The 15390-nt window shown below is 41.9% G+C and overlaps 1 protein-coding gene across 4 annotated transcripts in view; it reads right to left on the reverse strand.

Annotated features, from left to right (window-relative positions):
• CACHD1 (cache domain containing 1) overlaps positions 1–15390 on the reverse strand; it is a 223169-nt gene that overhangs the window by 46843 nt on the left and 160936 nt on the right. For all 4 annotated transcript variants that reach the window (XM_055117831.2, XM_003806933.8, XM_055117842.2 and 1 more), the window contains exons 6-8: positions 13329–13473; positions 11812–12028; positions 4142–4291 (exon numbers count right to left, since the gene is read on the reverse strand). In XM_055117831.2, coding sequence (XP_054973806.1) covers positions 4142–4291; positions 11812–12028; positions 13329–13473 — 512 coding nt within the window. The remainder of the gene's footprint in view (positions 1–4141; positions 4292–11811; positions 12029–13328; positions 13474–15390) is intronic.

Raw genomic sequence — 15390 nt, forward strand, 5'->3', positions numbered from 1 at the left:
CAAACAACAATATCTACTAGGCAAAGAAGAGTAGCGTGGGATGGAAGGTTATGGAGGATTGAGTATGAGGTGTTACTCCATCATGAGCTGTTATGTAGGGATGGCAGGAAGGTCAGTAGGGTGGCTGATTGGTAAGTACGCTGGGTTGCCTATTATCAACATGGTCATGCTAGAAACTACATTTCCCAGGATCCTCTTTTCTTGTATGCTACCAGGTTAAAGGTGCAAAAAGTGAGGGCTGTACTGCGAGATTTAGGGGACAGTAAGAAGTGGTGAGAGACAGACACTGAGGGGCCAGAATGCTCCAGTTTGTCCTACTCTTCTCTGTATTCAGCTCCCTTTCCCAGCTGCTGACCTGCTCACTGATAGCAACCCCAGGCATGTTCCAGATGTTTCACTGAGCATGCACGGGGGCCGGCAGCCACAAAAAGCCAACAACCTTCCATGGACTTCTACACCAGGTCTCCTAAGTGATCTTCCATGTTCCTAGCTTCTAGACTTCCCAGCAGGCCCCAACCTGGTTACTAAACTTTCTGAGATGTCAACTCCCCATCTTGGGTCTTTTATTTTTTTTTCTCCCACAATTTCTCCCAGTTTCTCCCAAAATTGTGTGCATTCTAATTCTGACAATAAACTCTTTTTTAAATTTAATTTTTATGGGTACATAGCAGGTGTATATATTTATGGTGTACATGCGATGTTTTGATACAGTTGTGCAATGTGTAATAATCACAGCAGAGTAATCGAGGTATGAATCACCCCAATCATTTATCATTTCTTTGTACTATTAGAAACATCAAACTTCCACTGTATTAGTTATTTTAAAATATATAATAAATTACTATTGACTATAGTCACCCTGTTATATTATCAAATACTAGATCTTATTCCTTCTATCTAACTATATTTTTGTTAGATAGAATGTAACCATTACCAATGATTACCCATTAACCATTCCCAATCCCCCCAACTTCTCCGGTACCCTTTTCAGTCTCTTATCTCCTGTAGTTCAAGTGTTTTATTTATTTAATTTTTTGAGACAGAGTATCACTCTATTGCCCAGGCTGGAGTGCAGTGGTGCCATCTTGGCTCACTGCAACCTCTGCCTCCCAGGTTCAAGCGATTCTTGTGCCTCAGCCTCCTGAATAGCTAGGAATACAGGCATGGGTCACCACACTTGGCTAATTTCTGTATTTTAGTAGAGATGGGGTTTCACCACGTTGGTCAGGCTAGTCTCGAACTCCTGACCTCAGGTGATCCGCCTGCCTCGGCGTCCCAAAGTGCTGGGATTACAGGCGTGAGCCACTGAGCCTGGTCCAAATGTTTTAATTTTTAGCCGACAAATTCTTTATTCCAGTTCTCTTAGTCAATCTGTTTCCCTATTTGTAAGTAAGGTTAATTGTGTCTACTCTAGTGAATTACACTTAGAAATAGGGTTCTGAGAAAGAGAGAGAAAACTGGCAGTGAGGATGTGTGTCTGGTTAGATTAAAGGAAGAAAGAGAAGAGAAAAGGATGCTGAGATGGAAGTAACTAGAGATTCTAAAGTACGGAATTACTGTAACAGAAAGTGTGTAAGAGACTCTGGTTGAAGAATTTAGGACCAGTGAAGGAATGGGTGACAGCAAGGAAGTAAGGAAGTATCTGCCCAGGCAGACCTTCAAATCTAATGGAAGAGAAGTGATCCCTTCCTTTTGGGCCTCCTTACTCCTCTACTATTGAATTTCATTCATCTTCCATGTCTACCTATCTTCCTCACTGGGTCATAAGCATCTTGCAGACAGGAACTTTGTATAATACAGCTCTGAAACCTCAGTACCCTGTGTTGTACATGGTAGGTGGTCAGTAAATTTTATTTTCCTCCCTTCCTCCTTTTCTCCCACCCTTCCTACCTCTCATGAATGAAAGAATCCAACACAAAGGAGAAAAGAGCAACAGGTGGTCAGAGATGACACTGACGGGCACGTGCCCAGGCATCCTCACCCACTTCAGCTGCTTTCAGTCCTGTGCTAAGCGCTCAGAATGCAAAGAAAACTAAGACATAGTTCATGCTTGAGAAGTTCACATTCTTGTGGAAAGTGGAGGGAGAAGAGAGAGAGGACAGTATGTGAGCACCTTACTATAGTATAATGGGAGACATGCTTGTCAGAATTAGGCAGAAAGTGCCAGGGGACAAAGAGGACTGGACAGAGATCTGGCCCTGGATGGCAGAGCTCCACCTCTGAGCTATGCTGTCTGAGACAGGAAACCATATAAGGTTTCATAAACTCCTTATGCTGGCTTTGAGGACCCATTCTTTTGGAGTCTTGCTCTGTCGCCCAGGCTGGAGTGCAGTGGTGCAATCTCGGCTCACTGCAAGCTCCACCTCCCGGGTTCACACCATTCTCCTGCCTCAGCTTCCCGAGTAGCTGGGACTACAGGCGTCCGCCACCATGCCTGGCTAATTTTTTTGTATTTTTAGCAGAGATGGGGTTTCACCGTGTTAGCCAGGATGGTCTTGATCTCCTGACCTCGTGATCCGCCCGCCTTGGCCTCCCAAACTGCTGGGATTACAGGCATGAGCCACCGAGCTCGGCCTTTGAGGACCCTTTCTTTACCAGGTACTACATTAAGAAATTTAAACACAATCATATATTGCTTATTTATTATTACAACAACCCTATGCAGTAGATTTTACTATTTTTCATTTCACAGCTAAAACTGCAGTCTAAAGAGATTAAGTAACTTGCCATAAGCCAAACGACTAGCAAATGTGGACAGCAGCTAAGGACCACTAGACATCAGAACCTGTGTTCTCTCAAGTGTGGTCTAGAAATCATTTGGAAGAGAATCACCCTGGCCAAAAAGTAGATTCCTGAACCCCTCCTAAGAGGATCTGAATAAGAATCTGAGAGCAATGCCTGGAAATCTGCATTTTAAAGCCATTCCCCAAGGAACCCTTAGCACATCAGAATATGAGGCCCACTGTCCCTGAACCACATGGTTCTGCATGGAAATTTCACAGTTGACAAGAGAAACAAAAGACAGTAGGTGGGAAAGACTGCTTGATCAAGACATGGCTTTTTTTTTTTTTTTTAGACAGAGTCTTGCTCTGTCACCAGGCTGGGGTGCAGTGCTGCAATCTCAGCTCACTGCAACCTCTGCCTCCTGGGTTCAAGCGATTCTCCTGCCTCAACCTCCTGAGTAGCTGGGACTACAGGCGCACACAACCACGCCCAGCTAATTTTTGTATTTTTAGTAGAGACGAGGTTTCACAATGTTGGCCAGGTCTTGATCTCTTGACCTCGTGATCAGCCCACCTGGACCTCACAAAGTGTTGGGATTACAGGTGTGAACCACCGTGTCCAGCCAAGACATGGCCCCTTAAACACAAGAGAAGATGGCCACTTTGAATACTGAGGGCAATGGGCCTGAAGATGTCATGGGAGAAAAGCAATGTATTAACAGGCGGAGAGATACAATACAGCTAGAAAACTGTGCTGCACTCAGACTAGCGGACAGGTTGAATAGCAGAAGGGAAAAAATGTAGTAGTAGCTTGAATTTACCAATTTACTAAACCCTTTTACATTCTGTCTTTTGACAGCAGCACAATCCATTTTAATAAGTTGTTTACTGTACATTAAGGCTAATCCTCACAACAACACTGCAAGGTAGATAATGCTTATCTCCATTTTACAGCTAAGGAAGCTGAGGTGGAGAAAGTGGCAGAAGAGGCTTCAGGTGGTGATTCTGCAGGAAAATGTGATATTCACAGATTGGGTTGTGCAGAAGAATCTAGGTCAGTGCTTTGGCTTCCTGCAGCTGAAACCAATGAGATAAGTTAAAACCTTAGATAATCCTAGAATATGAAGGAGAACTGAAAAAAAAGGTGGGGCAGGGGGACGCTGTATAAAATCCTCTGCAAGACCACGTAAGTGGAGAAGAGGTTTAGAAACAAGCAGTTCGCTGGAGAGACAGATGAAGAGAAAGGAACCTCCTTACACGCCCTAAATACCAACATCAGGTAGAGAAAGAGCTGCCTGGTTGCCTTTTCCCGTAGCCTTCATCCAAGCACACTGTTATGATTCTTTTTCTTCTTTTTAAAGCAGCATACACTTAGAGGGATCTTTGATCTGAAAGGAGTATCTTGAAACTCTACCTACCGTTCATGAGGGCATAGGTGAGAATCATTACAGAGTTGTTTAGAAAGCTATTTTCTTCATTGATGACTCGGAGAGTCGCTTTTTTATCTTCTTCCGAAGAGTCCTTTGATGTAATGCCAGCTGACAGGTAAATGATGACCATGTCTGTATCTAAACAAAAACACATCAATTGAATGCTCTCTTTGGATTCCAGCTAAAGGCAGCAGTTCAGTTTCCTGTTCATGTCCTTGGACTTCCCCACCTCGAGGACCTGCCTAGCCCACGGTTCCTAGTCCCTCCCATTTGATGCTGTGGCTTTCATCCCCCTGCTTCTGCCTTTCTTCCATTCCACCCTTTCTGGACAATGAGGCCACATTTATGCAGCATCAGGTAAGGAGATGTTCCTAATATATTTATCAGATAAAAGGAGGCGATTTCCTTTAGGCACCAATGGTTATAGTAATTTAAGCCAATCCAAATGGAAATCTCTCCTGCCTTCTGAAACAGATGATGCAGAACGCAACTTATCCTTTCCTCTGTGATGCAGGAACATCACCATGAATGCTCGTTTCTTGAGGACCAGGCTTTAAAATGATGACTCTTTCGGGCTCTTCAGGCACATAATGTTATTTGCTCCTAGACTAAATATCTTTAGGTAATTTTCATTTAAAAATCTCATCAGTAGAGCAGTGAAACATGGACTTAGAAGCCAGGTGCCTGTGTTCAAAGCCCAGCTCTGCTACTTATAAGCTGTGTCTGGGTAATTGAGGCAAATTTCTCAACCTCTCTACACCTAATTTTCTTTGTCTATAAAATGGGAGTAATGACAGGACTGACTTAGTAGTGTTGCTGTGAAGAATAATTGGTTATTTTATGTAAAGACTATCAGCAAAAAGGTGATAAAAAAAGAAGGTAAAAGAGAAAAAAAAGAAACTACAACACACACACAAAACGAAAACAAAAACCATGCCATTGGATTGAAGGAGCACCCCTGAGTTAGAAGTGAAATTATTTTCCAAATAGGCCTGCCAGGTAGAATAACTGAGAGTTAATTTTGGTCCAGTAGAACCTCTGTCAAGTGGGTTGACTAAAAAAAAAACAAAGGTGATTAATTTCCTACAATTAGAGATAAATAAGCAGAGGCTAAATGACCACAATAAAAAGAGGGAAGTCAGAGAGCTGGACTTTTACATCTTCTTTCTAATCTCTAATTCTTTGATTTAACATATATATATATATATAATGTTGAGAGTGTGTGTGTGTGTGTGTGTGTGTGTGTGTGTGTGTGTGTGTGTGTATATATTTAAGACTGAGTCTTGCTCTGTTACCCAGGCTGGAGTGCAGTAGTATGATCTCAGCTTACTGCAACCTCCTCCTCCAGGGTTCAAGCGATTCTCATGCCTCAGATTACTGTAGTGGGACTACAGGCACGTGCCATTATGCCTGGCTAATTTTTTGTATTTTTAGTAGAGATGGGGTTTCACCATGTTGGCCAGGCTGGTCTTGAACTCCTGACCTCAAATGATCTGCCTGCCTTGGCCTCCCAAAGTGCTGGGATTACAGGCGTGAGCCACCACGCCTGGCCTCAATATATATTTTTAGGACATCCTACATATTTATCTTTTTACTGAGAAATACTTATATAATATGTTATACACTTACTTCTTCAGGTTTCTGTTATTGCGTTTTAGTTGAGGTTGCTCTAAAGTGACTGCGGCAAGCAACCTCAAACTTGGTCCCTTAGTGATTCCATGTCTTGACATTCATTCACCTCCTGGGGTAGTTGCCTCCCTTGAGTGTGGCTGGATTTAGTGAGTCATTTATAATGACTAGAATGCAGCAGAGGTGATGGGACATCAAGACCAAGACTAGGTTACAAAAAGACTGTGGCTTCTGCAAGGGGGGCTTTCTCACTCTGAAGAAAGCCAGCTGGCAGGCTGTAAGCAGTCCTATGGAGAGGCAAGGAACAGAGGCCCTTGGAACCGAAGATCCTGCCAGCAAAAGTGTGAGTGAGCTTGGAAGCAGCTATTTCCCCAGTAGAACTTTGAGATGACAGCAGCTCTGGGCAATAGGCTGACTGCCGTCTCAAGAAACTCGTTGGGCCAGAGGCACCCAGCTATGCTATGTCCAGATTCCTGAAGTACAGAAACTATGAGACAATAAAGATGTATTAAGCCACAGAGTGTTGGAATAATTTGTTACACAGCAATAGTTAATGAATATAGCTACCCTTTAAAAAATTATCCTAATGGTGAAGACACAAAGCTTGAATTTCCTTCAAATTATACATTTCCATTTTAGATTTAAGTATTCTTTATTATGCAGAATTTAACAGTTAACTTATAATATATGAATGTCATAGATAACTGAACTGAGTTTAACAAAATTTGACTCTAAGAAATAAACGCATTCAAAATTCCTCTTATTTACTCCTAATACTTAATACCAATTTTGATACCTGAACATTCTCTACTGAACATTAACTGCACATTTAAATTTCACTATTTAGTTATCAGAGATTAGGAAGTGAATGCTGATGCAAAAAGAAAATCCACACTTTAGGAATATTCTTGTCTTAAATTAGATGTCAACAAACCAGATGTCAATATTTTTTCAGTTGTATATACAGTTCAGTAAATTATCTTATAAGGACCCTAAACAGTTCATTTAAACTTCAGACTGAAAAATACAAAAACAAAAATTGCTTGAGTCCTTAGTTGGAGGGAACATATATATATATAGATACAGCATGAGGAGGATCTATGGTATGACACAAACCATCTCCTCATGGCAAAAGTATATGTGTGATAAATTCCTGGACACATCTAGGGTGACCTAAAAGAGAACCCTAGTCTCTAAGTTGTCTCACTTACCCTTATGATTCTGCATAAAATACACTGTCATTTAGAGCTGTTTCTAGGGCAAAGGTCCATGTCTGGAAGGCCAGAAAGCTAGCAGCCCTTGAGCTGCTTTGGTAGTCAAGCACATTTTCTTTCCATTCCAACAATAAGACATACACTCTGTAAGTATCCTTGCTGGCTCTGTCCAACCCCTGACTCCATTCCCACCTTATCCTCAAGAGAAATTGAGTTATTTTTCCATTGTTATCAGATCTGTCAAATTTGGTTTGATTTGTTTTTTTAATGCATTGGGATATTCCCTTTTTAGTCACCCACTTAGAGCAATTTTAGGGGCAAGCAATTACAGGGACTTGGGGTAGAGCAGAGATGCAGCATGTAACTGGAAGAAAACGTAATAGCTCTCCATTTGCTGAGTCTCTCTATAAGCCACCAGGCATGTCTTGGGGTCAACAACAAAAGGGGAAGAGCAACTCATATTTAGGCTTTGCCCATACCATTAGATCTCCACTCTTAACCATCTTTAATTGAGGTTCATTATGATCCTCAACTAATCAGCTCCAAAACAAATTCAGAAGAAACAACTCCAGGATGTTAATGCTGTCAGTTAAAGATCTACCATAAGACTGAAAAAAGGGTCAGAATTGGACAAAAGTTTTAGACCTTCTGGTTGATATAAGGCAAATTAGTGTCAACCAACAATGATTTATGACATGTAGCTTATTTTTATATGGCTACCAATGTGGGCATACACTTTACTTTCAAGTACAGACTAACCCTTACAACAATCGTCAAGAGTAGGTCTTATTATTTGAATAACCTCACATGTGGCACCTAAAACAGCACCAGATATACAGTAGACATTAAATAATTGTCTGTAGAGTGAAGAGAAATAGTGATGTATAGAGTTTACACTAGAATAAACTTCTAGGAAGTGTATACAGACCCCTTGCTACACTGTTGCCTAGGCCTTGGCCATCTTTGGGCCTGAGGTCAACTTAGGACATCTAGGGCATCTGATCTAGTTTAGCTGGAGCTAGAAGTCTTATAGGAAACTGAATATCATAATAATCACAGGAAATATGCATTGGATATTTATGATGGAATCCTGGATATTATCACCCCTCCATTTACAGGTGAGGAATCCAGGTCTGGAGAAAATAAAACAATATAGACAAATCCACAAGGTTAGAAAAATTTCAGAGTAGAACACTGGTTGAAATCTATAACCTGCATAACTCCTGGGCAATATTGCCTGAGAGTACCCTGGGACTGCTCCTTAACAAACTGGACAACGCTCATTCCTGAAGTCTTTTCTTTATACAAACTAATCTAGGTTATTTTTTCTCTAAACTGTCAGTAAAAGCTATAAACTAGAGGCCAGTGAGCTAAGCCTTAGAAACATCTTACTTGGGCTAAAAAGGGCTCCTCTGAGTATTTAGAAAACTGTGCCTTCAAAATTTGTCCAAGTCTTTAATGGTCAATCTTCTTGCCATGTTTTTGTTTGCCAACATTAAGAAAAACAAACACAGAAAAATCCAGAGGAGAAATGCCTCTCATCAAACCAGCCTTCTGCTCATGTGCAGTGCAGGAATGTCTGTGAGAAGAGATTTAATGAGGTCTCTATTCACAGTTTTAAAGCTGGAACAAATGTCAACATTTGAAAATCAAGGGATTTCACATGAAAATCCAGATTTCTGGCATCTCTTGAAACAGAAGATCTGGCAGCACTGGGCAGACATTCCTGCTCAATGGACTGAACAGAGGAGCAGCTACCCTCTGGATGGTGCATGTGTCCGTGTGACCATGTTCTCCAACTCATCCTCATTACCTTCCTCCAGCTCACTTGACTCAAATGCGCTGCCTGGCCACTGTGGACATCTGAGTTTGCAACTGCTAGTCTAACATTTCTCTCCATTATTTGAAAAGTATAATAATCAAAACTAGACTTTAAAGATGGTCTGATGACAGAAGAATTTGGTAGAAAGAACACTTCTAGTGAGGAATGCTGATAGGTGGGTGGCGTTGACAAACAGGCCAATCTGCCTTGAGTACTTGAGTTCAGCCTTGTTAACTGACCTTACTGAACCAAGGGCAACTTTACGCTCAGCCACCCCATAATATTGGCTTGTGGATAGCTGATGCTTGCCAAAGCTGGTAGGCCAAATTCTAAGATGATCTAAATGAGCAACATCCTGTATACTGCTGAATATACAGGATGTCCTGTATACGGGACATAACCTGTAACTTGCTTCTAAGAAGAAGAATATGGCAAGTAATGAGCCATTACTCCTGTGATGGTGCTTGCAAAGATGGATGGATGTTTGCCGAGGTCCCTGATAAACTTACATTGAGTTAATCACAAGCGAGAGTAATCTGATTAAATCAAAAGGGAAAGTGGGGCTGATCTAATCAGATGAGCTTGTTAAAAGAGGGCCCAAACCTTCTCTGAAGCCAGGGATTTGAAGAGATGCTCTTCTATTGGCCTTGAAGAAGTAAATGAAATGAGTTTTACAGTTGCAAGGAAATGAACTCTGCCAACAAACGTGTGAGCTCATGTTTGTTGAAACTTAGCATGAACAAACCTTAGCATGAACCTTAGGACTCTGAATGAACGGTAGTCCCACTGACACTCTGACGGTAGCCTTGTGAGACCCTAAACAGAGGACTCAGCTAAGCTGTACTTGGACTCCTGACCCACAAAAACTGTGAGATAACAAATGTATATTGTGCTAAACTGCTAAGTTTGTGGTAATTTGTTATGCTGAGACATAAAACTAACACACCATGTACCATCATTAGTTATAATTACAGTAGCTTCCTTCTTTTGAGGATCCATTATGTGCTAGGCACTATGCTTTGCATTAATCAGTGCTTAGTTTAAACACAGACACAATGAAGGGCTTGGAAATGTATTCTTTAAATTTATCTCAATGGGATACATTAATGTTTTCAAACAAAGAAAAAAAACTATAAACAGATTTTTTTTTTTTTTGAGACTGAGTCTCGCTCCGTCACCAGGCTGGAGTACAGTGGCGCAATCTCGGCTCATTGCAACCTCCGCTTCCCGGGTTCAAGCAATTCTCCTGCCTCAGCCTCCTGAGTAGCTGGGATTACAGGCGTGTGCCACCATGTCCAGCTATATTTTTGTATTTTTAGTAGAGACGGGGTTTCACCATGTTGGTCAGGCTGGTCTTGATCTCATGACCTTGTGATCCGCCCACCTCAGCCTCCCAAAGTGCTGGGATTATAGGCATGAGCCACCGCGCCTGGCCTATAAACAGATTTTTGAAAATAAAAGGGAAAATGAAATAGATTCCTTCAAGTAGTTTCAAAGCATGAGCCCCATTTCAAATATCTTTTCCCTTACTTTAGGATGCATCCTAATTCCAGATTTAATACATAAAAATTAAATTAGAGGCCAGGCGTGGTGGCTCACACCTCTAATTCCAGCACTTTGGGAGGCCGAGGTGGGGGGATTACAAGGTCAGGAGTTCAAGATCAGCCTGACCAACATGGTGAAACCCCATCTCTACTTAAAATACAAAAATTAGCCCGGCGTGGTGGCACATGCCTGTAATCCCAGCTACTCAGGAGGCTGAGGCAGGAGAATCGCTTGAACCCGGGAGGTGGAGGTTGCAGTGAGCCGGGATTGCGCCATCACACTCCAGGCTGGGTGACAAAGTGAGAATCTGTCTCCAAAAAAAAAAAAAAAAATTAAATTACAGTGCCTTTGTACATCTGAAGGGCCATGCTCATCTAAATGACAGCTGGTTAGAAGAAGGAAGGATCAAGGCAAGAATTCCTGCTGCCCACTTCACGTCCACATGTGCACAAGCAGACATCCACTCCAAGTCAAAGAGGAAGCAAAGCTGACAATCAGCATTAGAAAGGATGTGGAGATTCCCTTGGGACATAAGTGCAGACATGATCTAAATAAAGGGGCAGGAAGGGGAGGCTCTAGGAGTCAAGAAATTGTAGAGACTGACCATCTTTGATTGGAAAAGATGAGAAAAACCCAGTTAACACCCTAGAATTAGATGATGATGAAGACAACATATGACAATTTTATCCCAAATCTTTTTTTTTTTTTTTTTTTTTTTTGACACAGAGTCTTGCTCTGTTGCCCAGGCTGGAGTGCAGTGGCACGATCTCGGCTTAGGCAACCTCTGCCTCCTGGGTTCAAGTGATTCTCCTGCCTCAGCCTCCCGAGGAGCTGGGACTACAGGCAACCACCACCATGCCTGCCTAATTTTTTTTTGTATTTTTAGTAGAGATGGGGTTTCACCATATTGGCCAGGCTGGTCTCGAACTCCTGACCTTGTGATCCGCCTGCCTTGACCTCCCAAAGTGCTGGGATTATAGGCGTGAGCCACCGCACCTCGCCCCCAATCAATTTTTTTTTTTAATCCCTCTACACTGGGCACGGTGACTCATGCTTGTAATTCCAGTACTTTGGGAGGCAAAGGCAGGTGGATTGCTTGAGTTCAAGAGTTTGAGATCAGACAGGTCTCAGCCAGTGAAACCCTTTCTTTACCAAAAATATAAAAACTAGCTGGGCGTGGTGGCATACACCTGTGTTCCCAGCTACTTGGGAGGCTGAAGTAGAAAGATTGCTGGAGCCCAGGAAGTCAAGGCCGGAGTGAGCCATGGTCACACCACTGCATTCCAGCTTGGACAGTGCAAGACTCTGTCTCAAGGTAAATAAATAAATAAATAAATAAATAAATAAATAAAATCTCTCTAAACATCATTGTGTGATCAATTTACAATATATTCCTATTGCCATCTTTATCTATTATGCTTCTAAGTCCTCTGAGAGAACGCACTCACTTGCTTGGAACTTTGTGTTATTGTTTGTACTTCGAATCAGCTGAAATGCCTTTTGGAATCCCACTGCATGCTGGGTAGGACTGTCTGAAGACTTCACGCTGCTAACAAAGGTGGACATTTTCCTTTTTGTCTCACTGGTGGCTGGAGACAAGAAGGTCTTATAGCACTGGTCTAGTGAGCAAGTCCGGACGGTATCTGCCACAGTTAACACAGAAATCTGCAGGAAAGAAAGAAAAAAAAACACCAAACTTGTTATCCTACCGTTTAAAGATTTATTTATTTATGTAACAGAAGAGCCCAAGGAGTAAGAAGGCCTACAGAACAGATTCTGAGAGTTTCAAAATAAATCCCTGGAGCCATCCATCTATCAAATTTGAAAAGGATCCATAAGGATTGGTAAAGTGGGGAAACCCCTAGAGTTTGGTTTTTGTTCCAACATGAAGTGGTAGTATTGTGTTCATACATAACATTAAACACACACACAAACTATTTTATGCAGAGAAAAGTCATAGCAAGAATGAACTATCCTGTTTTTCAACCTGGAGGTGAGGGGTGAGGTTAAGAGAGTGAGGTGTGTGTGTTTTAAGCCACTAGGTTAGTGAGCAAAACCTCTGGAGTTGGCAAAGTCAAAATGATGAAGCAGAAAATGTCCACAGGCAATAGATTATCATTAGCTGTACCCACACCTCTCTCTGAGGTGTCCCAGAGATTAGTCAGCCACCAGCGGCTTTCCCTTCTTCCTGACTTCCCAACAATCTTGCAATAAAGTTCAGCCATCCATCAGCAACCAAATCTCCCACCCCTCTCCTCCTCAGCGTAACCTCCAGTGTGAAAGTCATGGCTAATTAGAAACCTTACCATGAGCCATAAAGAAGTATAAGACTAAGCTTGGTGGTAGTTACGAAAGAGATTTTTGGATTGGTGGCTGCTTCCTCAAATATTAGAATAATACTCTTTTCCCAAAGTCTTTTCTTTTCCCAAAGTCCTTTTAAAGATGGATTTAAAAAAATATACAGATGGTCCCTGACATACAATGGTTTGACTTTACGATGGTGAGAAAGCGATAGGCAGGCAGTGAAGCTGTACTTTCAATTTTGGATCTTTTCCCAGGCTCCTGATACTTTCTCATGGTGCTGGACAATGGCAGCGAGCCGCAGCTCCCAGTCAGCCATGCAATCACAAAGGAGAACCGCTGATATAGTGTTCTGCAGTGTACTGTATTCAATAAATTATACGAGATAGCCAATACTTTATTATGTTATAAAATAGGCTTTGTGTTAGATGATTTTCCATAACTGAGGGCTAACCTAAGTGTTCTGACAATGTTTAAGGTAGGCTAGCCCAAGCTGTGATGTAGCTCAGGTGTATTAAATGCATTTTCAACTTATGATGGATTTATCAGGATGTAACCCCATTGTAAGTCAAGGAGGATCTGTATATCACAAAACAATAAAGTATTTTAAAAAAGGCATTCAAGGAGAACCTGATGCCATAGGGGTCACAAGGGTCACGGTCACCTTGTCATGTTCATCGATGGCGCTGAGGATGACCTGAGCAGCGTCCTTGGCAATCTGAAGCTGAGTGTCTGTGACTGAAGCCCCGTGGTCCAGAATCACTACTATGTGCTTTGACTGCGGCCGGACTGTAGAGACGTAGATGGGTCTGGAGGGAGAAGAAGCTCTCTGGGGTCAGTCTTGGTTTAGGTAAAGGGCCTCAACTTAACACAGCTGTGAACACTACAGTGCATGGGCATGTTGGTCTCTGCGTTCTCCCAGGGATGGCACAAGGATGGAGAGATCCACATGGAAGGAGAAACCGTATTGGTGCATTGAAAATAATACTTAAGACAACAAGGTGTGTCTGTAGAACAGGGATGGGTAATTTATGCCTTTAAAGATCAAAGCAGACAAGAGAAGTTTTTCAGGAGCAAACCCTTTCAGAGGTTGGCTTTTTCAGCATCACTAACATCCTGTTTTTCTCTCTCTCTTTTTTTTTTTTTTTTCAGAAAAAAGCAGGATGTTAGTGATCTTTAACCCAATGCTTTCCGCACAGCTTAAAACTTCTAGTAGTTAAAATCCTCATATAAAATATGCACAACCTCTGCTTGGTATTGCCCAGTGTACCTGTTTTGCTAAAGGATGTGGATGTAGTGGTCCCTTGGGCTGAGAGACCAGCCAAGGAGAAAAAGGTCCCATCACCAGGGTTGGAATCTCCTCTGCAGACTTGCAGAGTGGGGCTTGGCTAGAAGTGAGGCAGCCTATAACCCGTGAGCATGCTGAGCAGCTTTGAATGGCAGGTTTGGTTTCTCTCTTCTCATACAAAGGCTCCTGCTAAGAGGCCCCTTTCGTTTCTGGACTGAAACAATTCCCATAGGTCAGCCACCAAAAGGCCCCTTATCTGAGCATTTAAAACTGTGCCATCAAAATTTGTCCAAGTCTGTGATAGCCACTCTTCTTGCCAGGTTTTTGTTTGCCAACATTGAAAAAAAGGGGGTTGGGGGCAGCCACAAAGGAGAAATGCCTCCCATCAAAGCAGCCTTTTGCTAATGTGCAGTGCAGGAAGGTTTGTGAGAAGAGGTTTAATGAGGTCTCTATTCACAGTTTTAAAGCTGGAACAAATTAGAAGGAGTTTAAGAAAGCAAATCAGCCTCAAGAGAATTCTCTCCTTTACTGACATCCCTAAAACACTAGATTTTCCTGTGAAATGTTAGATGCCAGCTGAATCACAAAAGCCTGGGTACAAATTAAGAAACGCAGGCAAAGTACCAAAAAAACTCAAAATCTGGCCAAATTTACACTAGTTGTTCTCAAGCCCAAAGTCCTGCAGTAATTACTAAAGTACCACTATATTTTCATGAGTCAATACCATTGAGCCACTAGGGAAATGCAATAAAAAGAATCCAGGAGAGGTGGCTACAGAAATGAAACAGAGTACAGAAAAGAAGGAAAATTTGATCATCTCAACACTGACAAGTAGGTCAAATATTTAACTTTTTAGATTCTCCAAGCTAGGTGGGTGGATTTTCTTTAAAATGACACACTTCCTTTGTTAAAATTCAATTCACATAAATGAAACTTGGGATATGTGTTGGCATTGTCACATCAAGTTGTTAAACGCTGCTTTAGTGGGATATATAAATAGTGATGTTAAATGTACAAACTGGGGGGCAGTCCTCATAGAATGACTGGCATCTACCAGTTCCTTTCTTGTGTTGCTATGTCCTGAAATCCATTCCATACTTCCAAAGAATGTAGAGAACTTGGAAAGGCATCATAGGAAAGCAGTTAGGACAGGAAATGTGAATTGCAGTCTATCAGAGAGAAATGTGGATCATTTAGCCAAGGGAAAAGAGGTTCAAGGGCTTATTAGTGCAGATTTAGGGTGGAGATACATGAAAACTTTCCGAATTGCCTTGTGTAGGTGAATGCTGATTTTGACAAGGTTTCACTTTCCTTTTTAAACTTTTCTTCACAGGTGCTTCGTTAAAATCAGCATGCCATCTAGCCCATCTCTTCTTAGAAGCAAATGAGAATCAGATGGTTCATGGTGGCCTTTGTTCTCGTGAGAAGCCATGATCAT

Source organism: Pan paniscus, chromosome 1 (assembly GCF_029289425.2).
Source record: "Pan paniscus chromosome 1, NHGRI_mPanPan1-v2.0_pri, whole genome shotgun sequence".
NCBI classification, from domain to species: domain Eukaryota; kingdom Metazoa; phylum Chordata; class Mammalia; order Primates; family Hominidae; genus Pan; species Pan paniscus.